The sequence below is a fragment of the Stylophora pistillata genome, chromosome 14, assembly GCF_964205215.1.
Source record: "Stylophora pistillata chromosome 14, jaStyPist1.2, whole genome shotgun sequence".
Taxonomy (NCBI): domain Eukaryota; kingdom Metazoa; phylum Cnidaria; class Anthozoa; order Scleractinia; family Pocilloporidae; genus Stylophora; species Stylophora pistillata.
The window spans coordinates 16,677,379-16,692,378 of record NC_142532.1 but is presented as its reverse complement, the minus strand read 5'-3'; the positions used below and the strand labels follow the sequence as shown (position 1 = coordinate 16,692,378).

The 15,000-nt window shown below is 38.1% G+C and overlaps 2 protein-coding genes across 5 annotated transcripts in view; both read left to right on the top strand.

The window, feature by feature from the left end:
• LOC111332107 (uncharacterized) overlaps positions 1 to 1,259 on the top strand; it is a 14,463-nt gene extending 13,204 nt beyond the window's left edge. For both annotated transcript variants that reach the window (XM_022937380.2, XM_022937378.2), the window contains exon 8: positions 1 to 1,259. This exon is cut by the window's left edge and continues 65 nt beyond it. In XM_022937380.2, coding sequence (XP_022793115.2) covers positions 1 to 456 — 456 coding nt within the window. In that variant the 3' untranslated portion in view covers positions 457 to 1,259.
• Positions 1,260 to 2,336: 1,077 nt separating this feature from the next.
• LOC111332105 (N-acetylneuraminate (7)9-O-acetyltransferase) overlaps positions 2,337 to 15,000 on the top strand; it is a 29,078-nt gene continuing 16,414 nt past the window's right edge. For 2 of the 3 annotated variants that reach the window (XM_088744556.1, XM_088744557.1), the window contains exons 1-9: positions 2,337 to 2,572; positions 3,727 to 3,820; positions 9,554 to 9,677; positions 10,671 to 10,715; positions 12,312 to 12,374; positions 13,067 to 13,111; positions 13,394 to 13,439; positions 13,528 to 13,653; positions 14,219 to 14,309. In XM_088744556.1, the coding sequence (XP_088600682.1) occupies positions 2,371 to 2,572; positions 3,727 to 3,820; positions 9,554 to 9,677; positions 10,671 to 10,715; positions 12,312 to 12,374; positions 13,067 to 13,111; positions 13,394 to 13,439; positions 13,528 to 13,653; positions 14,219 to 14,309 (836 nt within the window). In that variant the 5' untranslated portion in view covers positions 2,337 to 2,370. Of the gene's footprint in view, positions 2,573 to 3,726; positions 3,821 to 9,553; positions 9,678 to 10,670; positions 10,716 to 10,758; positions 11,795 to 12,311; positions 12,375 to 13,066; positions 13,112 to 13,393; positions 13,440 to 13,527; positions 13,654 to 14,218; positions 14,310 to 15,000 lie in introns of those variants that run through there. The other variant, XM_088744558.1, reaches the window with a different exon arrangement.

Here is a 15,000-nt window from a genome sequence, read left to right as displayed (position 1 = left end):
CGTCTGATCGTCGACACGGGTTTGCATTTCATGGGCATGACACGTGATGAAGCCATTCAGTTGTTCAGCGACTACGCCTGGGACGACACAGATGTGGCTCTGAAGGAAGTAACACGATACCAGAGCGGTCCTGGGCAGGCGACTGCGTACATGATAGGTCAGCAGGCTTTCGTAAAAGTACGAGAGAACGCTGAGAGGAGACTGGGGTCGAAGTTTGACATACGCGACTTTCACTTTTACTTGTTATCGCAGGGGCCTGGGCCCCTTGATTACGTGGCTAAACAAATTGACAATTACGTTGAGTGCACCTTAAATGGAACCTCTTCCCGTTGTGAACAGTTTCAAGCCTCTGCACATGAACGAAGGCGTTTCGTGAGAGGACAGGGATACGATTCTGAACTTCAATGGGATCATTTGGAAGACTTTTATTTTCCTCCTGAAATACACGAATTGTAACTATGAGCTCGGCCGATTTTCAATTTTCAATTGGAAAGTGAATGACGTTTTTAATGCTTTGTACCCTTAACTCGGGCCTAATCTGCATGCAAAGCACAAGTCCATCTGGTTTTAAAAAAAACAGTTGTTGTGTATTTCCAAGGAGTGGAACGCCTAGATAAGAGGCATACTATACTAGCAAAGAACAGACAGTTTCAGTAAAGTGCGAGTAGTTGAACGAACGCAGATGCCGTAGAATGAACTTCCATAGTCATTATCAAGTCAAGAGTCACCTCTTTCCCAGTCCCCCTTCCCCCTTTCAGCCAAGCTTACGACATATAATTACGTTTTTTTTTTAATGGTGAACCAATAATGCTTTTTTCCATTGAGTGTCGAATCTAACTCTGAAACGCATTTGGTTTTTATGTTGCTTTGTGATCAGAAAGCGTAGGCATGGAAATGTTTCAGGTTTTAATTTTTTTTCCGATTCAGTGAATAATCAAAATAAGCTCCCACGGTGACTTGCTCATAAGTCGCGCTTTTGAGTGAGTCCTACCACACCAGAACAGAAAACCAAGCGAACGACTTTGAGAAAGTCTAATCCCACGGGAAAAAAATCCTGTTAAATGAAACGCTGCCAAATATTTATACCGCTAGTCAAATTATTTAAATTCTCGTGGACCCTTGAATTCTTATGGACTGCTGAGCTGCTTTGGTTTTGAGTTTGCGACACTCGAACAAACGCGCTTTTAAAGGAAATGAATTGGGGCCTAAATAGACGAAAATAAACCAGCTCTTGACAGGCTGAGTGTGTTGAAACGTAAGTCACCTAACCGTGTTCAAATGATCTAACTTGTGTAATATTCCACTGCATCATTAAAAATGATGAAAAAAAAAGAACAGATTGTACAAAAAAATGTCCCAATCTTATGGTATATTTTGTATATGAATATAATCTAGCACCCTTGAGATCAAAATTTTCGTAAATCATTTTTTTTTTCATTTTCGTGCTCAGCGTGTCTTCCTCACCTACCCTGCCAAATTTCAATCTAGTCCGAGAGCTAGAAGTATCTTCTTTTGGGCCGTTAAATTCGAGATTTCGTGTCCGCCATTAGTTGACCATGTTCCGGAAGTTGATCGCAGGACTTGGGGGAAGTGATGTCAAAGGCTCAACGCGAAAAACTCACATGGCTAAAGGACGCTAGAGTATGCACAGGGAACCCACACAAGCGGCGTGTCTGGTCGTTTGTTCGAAATATGAAGAAATGTATGGGAGAATATTGAAGAGTCGTAATATCGTAAACTTATATCAAGGAATGTCTATGTTAAGGCTCAAAATAAATGTAAACCTAGCTTACTTTCTGTCTATTGTCGCTTCTGTGGTTCTAAATGGCGAATTTGAGCGATTTGGTAGATTTTGCGTTGACTGTTACTTTACTGTATAAGAAGAAAATTTGATTTCCGAAGAATACAATGAGGATAGAACTGTGTAAATTTGCATAGAAAGAAAATTTGGGCTATTACAAGTTTCGCTAAACTTGAATCTATTTCCTTACCTTTCTCGTCTCTACTTTTAAGGGAAATGCGCAAGAGGCACACGTATGTTACGGTTGGAAGTTGGGGGGGTGGGTTAAAGGAGACTCTCCCCCCCTCTTTTTCTTCCCATCGGCTCCTTCGTCACCGCGTTTGCGAAGACTTTACAACTGAAAATGTAATAAAGAATGATATCCTCAACATAGAGTAATCTGATCCTGGAGCTTGAGGAAACAAAACGTCCGTCTGGCTGAATGCACTAAGACAGATTGCTTCGGTTTTTTTCCCTCGTAGCTCTCCTGCTGCTCTTAGCTGCTGTCCATGAAAATTCTCCCCAGGCACAGTATACCTCGCGTTCCGACGTGGACGAAGGGCCCTTGGGTGGAAATTGCCTTTTTTAAGATGGCGGTGGGAGCCGAACTTACCGGCGCTACTCTACATCTTTCCGATGTGGAGAAAAATCCCAAAGAAGTCTCTGAACGCGGAAAAGAAGCTACAAAGCAGCAGCCGGGAACCTCAAGGATCGAAATATGCTGTAAAACCTTGGCTTTTATAATTGTGTTTTGTTTGATCTGCGTTCATTTCGCGCGTGTTCAGCGAGAAGGTAAGTAAACACTATAATTAGGAATTTTACTCCGAGCAGGTTGTGGTCACAAAGTTCATAAGACAATAATATATCGAAACTGGATATTTTTCAGATATTTTCGTAACGGGTTTTAGTAAGATTTCCTCTTTACTTACCCTTGTTTGCTGTTGAAATCACTTCGTGACACGTGTTAACTGCACAAAAACAAAACATGTTTTGTGCTAAATATTAAATCACAGTATTTTTACAGCTGGCATTCTGCGGGAAGAAAAATTACTAAACACCTGGTGTGTTTGTATTTCTCCTTTTGTTAAATCCTTTCGTTTATATCGTTTCGTTCATATTTACTTTATGTAAAGACATACAAATCAAAACGAATTTGTTTACGAAAGGATTTTTACTTATTAAAGGTTTCACCTACGTTCGTATTCATATTTCAAGGAAAGCCATGAGTCTTTAAAGCCAGAGAAAGTGAAATAAATCAATCCCCTACTTTCAAAGTTTATCAAGATATCTAATTCCTTGGCAGGATTAATCGTGCATAGTAGCTTGTCTAGAGAGAGAGAAAGAGAAAACGTCATGATTCAGAGCGAAGTTCTAAGCTTAGTTTTGAGCTGATATTTAACCCTTTAGGCCCTAATATCGGTATGGATATTTTCCATATATTCCCGAAGATACTCCAAGATTTGGGAGTCAAACGATCTTGAAGAAATGCCAACAAGGAAATTAATGCAATTATGCTAAGATACTTTTAAAATTCTGAAAGCTGTCTAAGGTGAATTCAAACAAAATAAAATTAAAATATCTAATATTAAATTCCTTTGTTTACACTACTGCTTCTGTATCATAACTGTGCAGATGAATTTTTATATGCACATTCATGCCTTGTTAGCTGCATTGTATTTGTGAAACATGTGTAACTAATTTAGAACTCTTGTAAGTGATTGACATATAACTTCTCCCTTTAACATCCATACATTATCAAGCAAACAGGTAATGAGAATACTTGCATGTCAATCTATCTTACACTAAATTCTAGTAACTAACTTACAAGGAAATGTGTAGCAGCCAGAGAGAATGGTATGGGGAATATGCTTACTGATATAAAGGTGTAAAGGGCTAACGAAACCCATATGTTGCTATCACTATTAAATTAATTTTTTGTGCAACAGGCTCCAGTACCTGTCCTGCTATGTTTCAGTCTGGTCGCTGGAGAAGTAGCTTTTGGCAACCTCACGGTTGTATGATGCATTTTTATACTTCAAGGTATGTTAGCAAGTTTACTGAAGTCATGATAGCTTGAAATATATGTAATATTTACACATTATTTTGACTGTTGTTGACAAGCACAATGTTCTTCATAAATCAGTTTGATGGTGGAGAGGATAAACCTTGCAGAAAAAGCATAGTGTTGATGTACATGTTGTAGTTCAATTTTATCCTTGGTTCAAATTTTATTTTCCTTTGTTTCAAACTCATTATCATACATTAACATGACCGAGAACAAAGGAAAATAAAATTTGAACCAAGGATAAAATTGAACTACAACATACACACTTGAATCATTCTTTTTGGTTAACAACTAGACAGCTCATACTTGCTTCTGCATACACTTCAGTTTGAAATCTTAACCCAGAATCATGCTTATTCTTGTACTTCCTACTGTTTCCTTAAATATAGTTGAAATGTAATTATATAATTATTTTTATAATTTGGTTAATGAGTAATAAACCATAGACTTTATGACATACTTTACTTGCAATGCATTATGAACCCTATTACAACACATTACCCAGGGCTCAACACTAACTTTTCAAGTTACCGTAGTTATTCGACTATAAGCTGACCTTGGCTATAAGCCGAGACCCTAAACTCGTGAGACATGATAGTCGGTGAAAGCTTTACGAAAAAAATCGGGAAAATATCGGCTATAAGCCGAGACCACATTCGGAGAATTCTATTCTCGAACAAACTGAAATGATCGCAAAATTTTCGAAACAGAAAAGAGTTTCAATGCAGTATTGCCGTTGAAAACACATTCCGAGATAACCAGAGAGTACAGTCATCAGTGACATCAGTGAGTCGCTAGAGGAAAGATCAAGGGAATCTCTTTAATGGAGGGCTCGAGATGTCAGCGAAACGCACAATGATGGGCTGTTACACTCAGAAATATCCGCGGTTGAATGAAAGATTACTTGATTAGTTTACAGAGCAGAGAAGCCAAGATTAGTTTTCTTTTTACGTGATTGCAAATTTCAACACCGTAACATGTGACGATCGACGAGTTTGTTTACCAATTGTGGGAATGGGCAATTCTGATTGGTCAGTTTCAAAATTTTTAAAACACTTTCGCAAGCTGTGTACACTCGTTCAAAACCTGCAGAATCTCTGATACTCTAGACGGCATGGAAGATGAACCAACCTATTCGGAATAAATGACAGAACTAGCGGATGAGGAGGAAATGGACAACGAATTCCACGCCGACACTGAGGACGAACAATAAGCCGTATTTACTACGCGCCAAAAACAACAAACTGCTCCTTTGGAAGCAACCACACATTTAAAGTCAATGACCAACTTGAACTTGTTTTGTTACTTACTTCTGCATGCAATATCTCGGCCTATAGACGAATATATCTATGTTTCCTTTGAATTTGCTATTTCGAAAAAATTGTGTTTTGAAAAACACTTGGCTATAAGCCGAGAACCCTTCTCCGGCTCAAATTTTCGAGATTTTTGGTAAAGTTTTGTTAAAAAATCACTGGGCTTATAGTTGAATAACTATGGTACTAGCCAAGTGGCTAGTGACATCTCAGATGTTACGACAATTTTAGTTTTTAGTTTGTTAACTAGCCAAACTGGCTAGTAGAAATCAAAAACCACTCGTCAAAACTGAATTTCTACCAGTCTGTGGCAAGTGGGCTACTGCTAGTGTCAAGCCTTGATTACCTACGTACAATACATTACTTATGATACCAGGGCTGTCACTAATTTTTCAAGTAGGTGGGGAAATGAAAAAAGTAGCCGGTGGACAAACATGTTCTGGTGTGACCGTCAATAAGAAAAGGTGGGGCAGGGGGATAAAGCTTTTGGGAAACAACACAAAATTTTCAAAATCTTTATTTTAATGCAACTTTTACATGGAGTAAATTTAATGCTACATCTGCCCCCTTTCTCTATAGGACTGGGAAGACTCTGACAAGTTTCCAAGAGTCATTTTCCATTCTTATGCTTTTATCATGACAAAATAGGGTTGCAGCAAATTTAAACTTAACTCCTTAAAATTAATAACTCTGAGCTACTGTACTTCACTTTCACAAGAAAATTCTGAAATGTCTTGCTTAGCAGTTAGTGAGTACAAAAACCACATAGTTCTAAACGCCAATACATTTTTGATTGTATGTGTCTATAAATGCTGCGTGCAAAAATTGACAATAACTTAGCTTTACTGTAGATTCTACATGGGATGATTTCACTGTCAGTCACTCATAAAACTAGTCGTCTTAAAGCCTTCATCATCAAATTCATCAACCTCATCAGGGACATCAGGAAGATCACAAGCTTTATAAAAAGCCTCCACTTCTTCTCTCACACAGTCAGTGCCTTGCATCTCTTCTGACAGCCCTTCTAATGAATCCGTTGGCACCCCAGCTTCCACAAAAACATGCAGCTGTGATTCGCTTTGGAGATCAGCTGTGTCTTGTCTTGCTCTTGGTAGGCTCCTTCTGTTCTTGGCAGAGCTCCAAGCCTTCACTGACCTCTCAATAAGTCCTTTTGAATCATTTGTTCCATTAGCTGGCCCATTGATGGAAACTTGTAGCAAAAATTGCAGCATGTCATTTTTTAAGGTTGATGGAAACCTTGTTTTGACACATTTCACACAACTGGCACCCCTCACTGGCCAAGCATTTGATACAGGAGTTGATAGCATTATGTCGGCCGTGTTACTGATGTTGGGTTAAAAGTGGCAAAGGCTGCAAATCTGCTGCAGACACCATTCAGTAGCTGTTGCTTTACATGGAGACACAGAGGGATTGCATTTTTCTGGAAGATCTTGTTTCCATGTGAGCTTGTCATACTTCAGTTTTGCAAACTCTGTTTTGATTTCCTCTTGAACAGACTCCTTCTGATTAGCAGGCATGGAACTTGTGAGTTGCTCAGCTATTGTTTGGACTTGAGATTTACCATACATCTTAAAACCCAGGGTGATCCTTGTTTGGGACTTTCAATGGGTCAAATACTGACCGAGCAGATACCACGGCAGACTTTTTTCAAACCTCCTATCAATGTTGGTCTTTAGAGCTTCTACTTAGTTGTACAGAAGATTCTCTAAGCCCCGATACTGGTACTCTGAGGCATTCATGTTGAGCAACCACAACCTTCCATCCTCTTGAAGATCTGCTTTCAGCCTATTGATGGGGGACATTGTTTCCACTACTTCATCAAGCTGCCCTTTGGTGTATACTCAATAGTTGGCGCGATTCGTGAAAAATCCACAACTCCCTTTTGAAAAGCCTTACTCGTGGTTAAGAGATGTGGCAATACTTCTGAAAGAATGTACACTTCCGATGAACTTCACATCCTTCACCTTTGTAAACAGACCCAGAGAGGTTGCACCGTCATCCTTTAAATGGTTCAAGGTATGAGAGATACGCGTGTTGTTTATTTTGGGATTTGGAAAAATTATACCCACCCTTACATAAAACAGCCGATGTGAGTCGTGACTATTTTGCATGACAAAAAAAGAGATGTTGAGTAAGACTGGGAACCAGTGAAAGTAGCTCGTGATGCTCGTGATCAAGAGGCAAGAGCAAAAAAAAACATGGTGGCAAGAACGTGTCAAGAACGTAACACATTTTCCCTCGAACCAACCTTGAGTAAATAACACAAGGTAACTCTCTGCTCTGATGTAGAGCATATGGGCGAATCAAATTTCTTTCCAACAGAGCAATAACTGGAATGTATACAAGCCCTGTATGACTGATACATATTTTTTGCATAACAAGTAAACAAGCGAAAGGAAGACCCAATTAACATTGCAAGTTTATAGTTAACAAATCGCTGAGTTTTCTGTGCATTTATTTTTAAAGTTCAACAATGGCAATTCCACGTGTGACAACTACTTGGCCACATCTTCTGCTTTTAAACTCACTTAGGCATCACCTCAGTGGTCGATTTGAAAGAGTATTGTTGAAGCCTAAATGGTGATTTGTTCAGTTTAACGTCATCATACCTTGAAGCGGAGCCAGAAGAGAAGGTGGAATCCAGCTTTCATTGTTTGTCTACTTATGCCTTCTGATTCTTTTATGACTTAGTCGTGCAGAACCAGAAACTCCGAAAACAAGAGAATCTGACTGAAACAAACACTTCGTAAAAAGCGCGCGCTTACAGGAAGATGACATTGTTGAATAGTATGCGTTTTCATTCAACCTCACGGTGATTTTAAAGTTACTTCACTTTAAAAGGTTGAAGAGAGTTTGTGTAATAAACTATTGGTTTGTGTTTTAATTCAAAATTTTGTCATTTTTTGTATTTTTTACTTTGTAATGTTTTGGTTTTTTATCAAAGTAGCTGGGGCTCAGACTTGCAGTAGCTGGGGGAAATCCCCGGTCCCCGGCCCTTAATGACAGCCCTGTGATACACTTCTGACAATGAGCTGCGACAATGACATCCTACAGTCATTATTCCGTTTACAATGCTAACATTCGTGGAATAATATATTGATTATTTAGTAACATCAAGCTCATTATTAAGCTCATTATTTTTAACATGTTTCAAAAGTTGCTAGGCATAATTACAAAAGAGATATTCTTGCACACCAGCCATGAGACTCACAGGGCTGGTTGTTTCAGTGGAATTTAGCAGTTGTTTAACAAAACTGTGCTCTTAACTATCTTGAATTTAGCTGAATCTTTTATCTAAACATTTATTTTGTTAAGAGGGCCGAAAGCTGGGGGTGAAAGGACATTTATTTAATCAAATCAACCCACTCATAGAGAAACATAAGGCTCACTGCTTGCATAAAACCGTGGTTTGGTTTAGACCTTGTGTAAATAACCAGACCACAGTGTTCTTTTTTCAGGCAGTAACTGGTAAAATTTACTGAACCAATTACCTCTGATTACTTGCTGAAATTGCTTGGAATTTCTTGAAAATTTCACAGGTTTAAGGACTGCTTTGCTGGTTTCAACACTTCTTTGCTGTAATTTCCGGCCGTTTACCCGCAGATAATCTGTTAATTTTGCCTTAAACACGCGCCCCTGCAGGTAATAGGGAGGTGTGGGCTATGTGACAATTTTGAAATCTACTGGCAGTTAAATTAAAAAAAAATTCTCATCTACCTGCATTTCCACCTCTCAAATGAATTTTATTGTATTAAGAGTGCCACAAATTGGCACGAAAACATAATGCCAACTCGAGTTTATTTCATGCACAATTAGTTGCACAATGAACAAATCTTTATCGGCACGCGTGTAAACAAAACCTTGATGGTGACAAAAATAATCCAAGGGTATCGGGCACATCAGTAACAAATTTCCAGTTAACACTAGCTTGAGCTGAAGAGAATTTTCCCATTTTAAGGGACTTGTTAAGCTCAGTAGAACCGGAGATATCGATTTTTTTGAGAAATCAACAATTCAACTTGGTGTTGAACAATCACTCGCACAAAATGTGGCCATGAATTTGCATTCTGTCCAGTGCGAAACGTTGTGAATTCTAGAGCCTTTTTGTACAAATTTACTTTGCTTTTTAGGTGTGGGTTATTCACCAGTGCGGGTAATCTGTTGACTTTTTTTTTCGCCGTATGCAATAATTGGCCGGTGCGGGTAATTGGCCATGCGGGTAAACGGCCGGAAATTACCGCACCTGTCATGCTTGAAACAAGGGAGAACATTGCCTCACAAAACCTTAGTTTTTTTTCTCAGACAGATTTCATTGCTTGCTTCTCAAAGATGATAAAGTAGTTTTTTAACAAAAATATGGTTTTGCTCTTGCAGTGAGGTGAGGACTTGTTTACAGAATCACCCAGTGGCTTTTATTGGTGATTCAAGAACAAGAGGGTTGTACTACGAACTGGTGGAAATGGTCAGCTTAAATGCAGTGGAAGATCCAGGAAAAGCAGTAAGGCTATTTCACATGGAAGTTTCCATTAGCAATTTTAAAATCAGTGATATAAGCAAGAATTTTCTTAAGAAATTGTAGTAGATGTATGATTTAAACTGAGTTGGTGGCCAAAATTACATGCAGTAAGAATGTGCAATGCAATACTATGGAACTACCTTAACCCACCAGCATTCATTCACAGTTCCTGGAAAGTTTGCCATTAGCCAATAGGGACCTTAAGCAAACCATGATGGCGACGGCAACAAGGACATGGAAAAACAAAAGACCTAATTGGCAGAATGATAGCTCAGCATATGTGTTTTAAAACTTTGTACATTTCTTAGCCATCCTTTGCAAAACAACAATGTGAAATCACCAAAATTTGTGTCTTCTGTGAACCATAGCCACAACTGCAAATCATTTGAATTTCCATTTGGAACTCAATGCTACTTTTATGGGTTATGTAGAGGTTGAAGTGTGGTGCCTTAGGAGATGGTAAACATATGCAGCCATTTTTGAAATTGTAATGAAAAGTAGAAATTCATTTTTTAATTGATGTCTTCCTTGGTGTTGCCGTCCTGACTGCTTAAGGTCCCTTTATATCCCTGCGTTGAGAGAGCTGTTGTGAGTGTTTTGTCTTTCCCAAGAATCCAATGCAATGACTGTGCCCAGTCCCAAACCAGGGGCCCCTTTCTTTAAAGTCCTGGCAACTTGATGGGTCCGTGAAGCTGTCCTGTTTTCATTCAAGATGGGGATTTCAAAGGTTTTGAAAATGGTACCATAAAGCTATCAGCTAAAGAATAAAAAGGACTGGTTTGGGTGCCAAAACCATTAAGTTACTGGAACTTTTGAGAAACTGGCCCCTGAAACCTCTAGACCCAGCATCTGGAAAGTGTTTGAATAAAACTTGATGAGGGTTGCATATAGCTTTGTGCATTTTTCATAACTATTGTTTGTATGATTGCACAATTTATTACTGTATAATTTTGTTGTGTGATTTTATTTTGACAGCACAATGATCTGTCTTACGTTGACAAGCTGAGGAATACAAGTGTGGTATGTTTTAATAGACAAGATGTTTTTAAATGATCTAAGAGAAAAGTGATCATTATTTTGTATTCAAGCACATCTTTGATATATCCAAATTTCACAAAAAGGAAGGAGAAAATTGTAGATTATGCTGAACAACCTAATTATCAGATCGCATTTCTGTTTTGTTGGAGAAAAATGGAAGCTTGGCCAGACATGCGCAATGACCTGTCAAGAGACAGGGCTCAACACTAATGGTAGCCCACTAGCCACAGACTAGTAGAAATTCAGTTTTTGGCTAGTGGTTTTTGATTTCCGCTAGCCAGTTTGGCTAGTAAATGAACTGAAATTGTTGTAACATCCAATATGTCACTAGCCACCTGGCTAGTAAGTTTAAAAAGTAGTGTTGAGCCTGGAAGAGAGATCATTATTATTTCTCTCAGTTAATATGAGCACTATGATTGGTTAAGAAGAGAGATCATTATTATTTCTCTCAGTTAGTATGAGCACTATGATTGGTTAAGAAGAGAGATCATTATTATTTCTCTCAGTTAGTATGAGCACTATGATTGGTTAAGAAGAGAGATCATTATTATTTCTCTCAGTTAGTATGAGCACTATGATTGGTTAAGAAGAGAGATCATTATTATTTCTCTCAGTTAGTATGAGCACTATGATTGGTTAAGAAGAGAGATCATTATTATTTCTCTCAGTTAGTATGAGCACTATGATTGGTTAAGAAGAGAGATCATTATTATTTCTCTCAGTTAGTATGAGCACTATGATTGGTTAATATAGGTAGTAATAAACTGCACGGCCTGCCATTTTCAAAATTTCGTTTGAATTTAGAGATATGATATAGAATGCTACTGTGCAGGGAGTATTTTTTAACATCTATATTCAACTGTTCCAGCACATTTCTGACCCATGTTGCAATAGTATCCTTGGTAACTGGTTTAAATTGTTTAGCATAACTGATTAATAGCTGAGTGACTTCTTCTCTAAGCGGTTTAACCCTTGTTATAATAAAGGTCTTTATTAAGAATTATTGTGCAAACAGACGTGCAACAATTAACATGAATAGAAGGAATAAGGAAAAAGAAAAGGTATTAATTACTATTGAAAAGACATCTATTAATAAAAACTAATTTAAAACGGCTTGTCTGAACCTTAGGCAAAATATAATTATGCAACCTAGTTCTCAACTGCCGTGTTCTCTGGGGAGGTAAGACATCGCTCAACGCAGTGTAGGTGGAAGAGATCCTTTGCTATAATTTCTTATCTCTATTACAACGGATATCCAAGATACCGTGTTTATCGGTCTTTACTGTAACCCTTTTTTTCCACTAGTATTAATTAATGGCCTGTGTGCTTTGCACTGAAAAAAGTGGGTCTGTAACATACTGTAAAGACGTCAGACTCAGTTAGTAAGAAGTGTCTATTAGCAGCCCTTCATCTATAATTATAGGCTCAAAGAATATTTGTATATCCAAGTCATTGTCTCTAAGTTTTCATTTTACCGTGCTAGTCATATCAGTATTGATACTGACAGTAGATTATTTATTTAATCGTTTAAAGCCTTGCTCTAATAAAGACAACAATTGATTTAAATTATTTTTGTAGTTTTTTTACTGGCAACCTGAAGTGAACTTGTCTATGAAGGCTCTGTATGATGGGTGGATCAAGGTAATGTTTTTTTGTTCAATTAAAACAGTAGGTCATTAAAGTGTTCATGAAAACTGCATCTAAATTTGTGAACGTGATTGATAATCATCCGCTTGATTATAAACAAGTATTGGATGAAGTTTTTGTGATATCTGGAATAATCAAGGTCTCGGTTAGTGTTATCAGCCTCAGCCTTCGGCTTCGGCTGATAACACTGACCTCGACCTTGATTATTCCGGATATCACAAAAACCTCATCCAATAATTGTTTTACTATACATTCTTTTAGTATTTTCTGAATCTTTATCTTCAAGTAATTTCTCAATTTCTTGCTGGGTCAATGAAGCGAATTGAGAAGCCATTCTTACTTTGCTGTCTGTGAACTTGACATTGCTCCACTGGAAATCGTGCATTGCGCGCGCAACCTACAGATTATTCGCTAATCGATACAGATTAGTGAATAATCTGTAGGTTGCACTGTTTCCCAGAATTAAGTGTAGGTGTTTAGCCAATGAGAAGACAGATGGTGACTACAATGTATCATAAGAGCACTAGTTGGTGGGGAACATGTCATGCTTGTAACTGGACAGTTTTACAGTATGTAACAGATTTATACATTAGCTTGATGGTGTAATTGTAGTTTCCTTTATTCCTGGTAAGTGAGAGTGGAAAGTAGATTTTTTTCTTTTTTTGCTTTTATTTATTTTCCCACAGAATCCCCAAAAGAGTCCTCACCTTATTATCACAGGGAGTGGAACAGTAAGTTTTCATGAAATGCAAAACAGTCAGCAATGTGATGATGTATCATGACTCATTTTGTGCAGTTTGTTTAGCAGACCCCCAACAGTAACTGTTGAAAATTTCATTTTGTGTTATATACCATATGATCTATGCTTGTAGCAGGTATCAAATGCAATGAACCACATGCAAAAATTAGGGATCTATGGTGAGCGTAATTCCATAATGAATTAATTAATAATAAGTAATTAGGTAAAATGATTGATTAGTCAATTTTTTCTTTTTTCTTTTCTTTTTATGCAGTGGACTATTAAAGACAAAGGGCTAGGTGCTGCAATGAATTATGGATGTAAGTTGGCACCTTTTTTTTTTAATTTGCTGGAGAATCATTTTATTTTTGCTTTAAATTACTGATCTGATTGTTACATATTCTACAGCTAACTTGACAAAAGTCAAAACTTCAATGGAGACATTAGTGGCAAAAAAGAGAAATGAAAGCCAGCCATTGCTCCAAAAGTGGAGTCCCTTTCCACCTTTGCCAGCCATTGTATGGGTTCAACAAGGTAATAGGACGTGGTAAAAGTGTGTCCACATTTTATTTAATGTTAAGTTGGTTACAAGAATTAGACGTTAGATCAAGATAACAACGTCTACCTGATAAGTCTGATTATTACACGACTCGGGCAGTCAGAGGGCCAATAATTAAAATCAACTAATCAAAATGCTCTATTGCCGGTCCAATATTCTCTAAGCATTGGACCGGGCACTGTCCCGAATGGTCCCTAATGATACCACACTTGTGTCCCTTTGAACTTCAGTCGTATAATAAATCTCTTATTAAACAAGCTTGCTCGGACCGTACTGGAAGAATATCGGCCCTCGGTCTTTTTGTACGGACCGAGCGCAGCGAGGTCCGTACTGTCAAGACCTCGGGCTGATATTCTCCCAGTCATGACGGCCCTCGCGCTTGGTTAATAAGATATATGTATTCTCATTACCTGTTTGTTGAATAATGTATGGATATTATAGGGAGAAGTTACATGTTAATCACTTCTGAGGGTTAATTAAAGGGTTAACTGTCAGCTATAGATTGCATTCATTCGGCAAATTTCTTATTGCTTTATACAGAACCAGTTGTGGAATCGAAGCTTCATGAGGCTCGCAAAATGATTACCAATGAGAAGGTTGAACTATTCAATTCAATCGCCGGAGAAATGTTGTAAGTTGATTGCTTTGGTTCACTTGTCTGACTTTGTTAACTACACAATAGAGAGATTTAGCACTACGTTTTTACGTGAAACGTGAACGGCAAGAGTGACCACGTGACCTTGTTTTTCCCGCCATTTTTTCGCGTTTGCCGGTTGCGCTTTGCTGTTTCTACGTGAAAGTAACCAGTCACGCATTTGCCGTGTACGTGAGATTTTATTTACGTTTTCTTTTAATTGGCAGAAAAAAGGGCAGCAAAATTATTCCTTGTAATTCATACAAGGGCACCTTCAGATCCAACATGACGTGACCTCACGCCAAGCTACAGCAGCAAAGTTCACACTATTTTACGCGAAACGCGAAAGGGCAAGCTGAAGTTTGCCGTTTCACGTAAACGCAATGCCAAATCATTCTAATGAAGAAGGACCAATGCTCGAAACCTCAGCTTGAGAAACTCTTTAGAGTGGCCAGTTTGCATTATCAACTCAGTTAATGAACCAAATTATCTTGTTAAGTATTGGTGGTCCTAAGGTATTACTGGAGTCTAAATCAACCTTTTTGGAATGCTTTCTTATACTTACATTTTAAAGATTAATGTTTAAATCGCCTGCTTGCAAAGTTTAACGATTTGATAGCGTCCCGTTTTCGAAATACATGCGATAAAAGTTTCGTTTTGAAGGAACTATAAATAGTAAACGGTACGT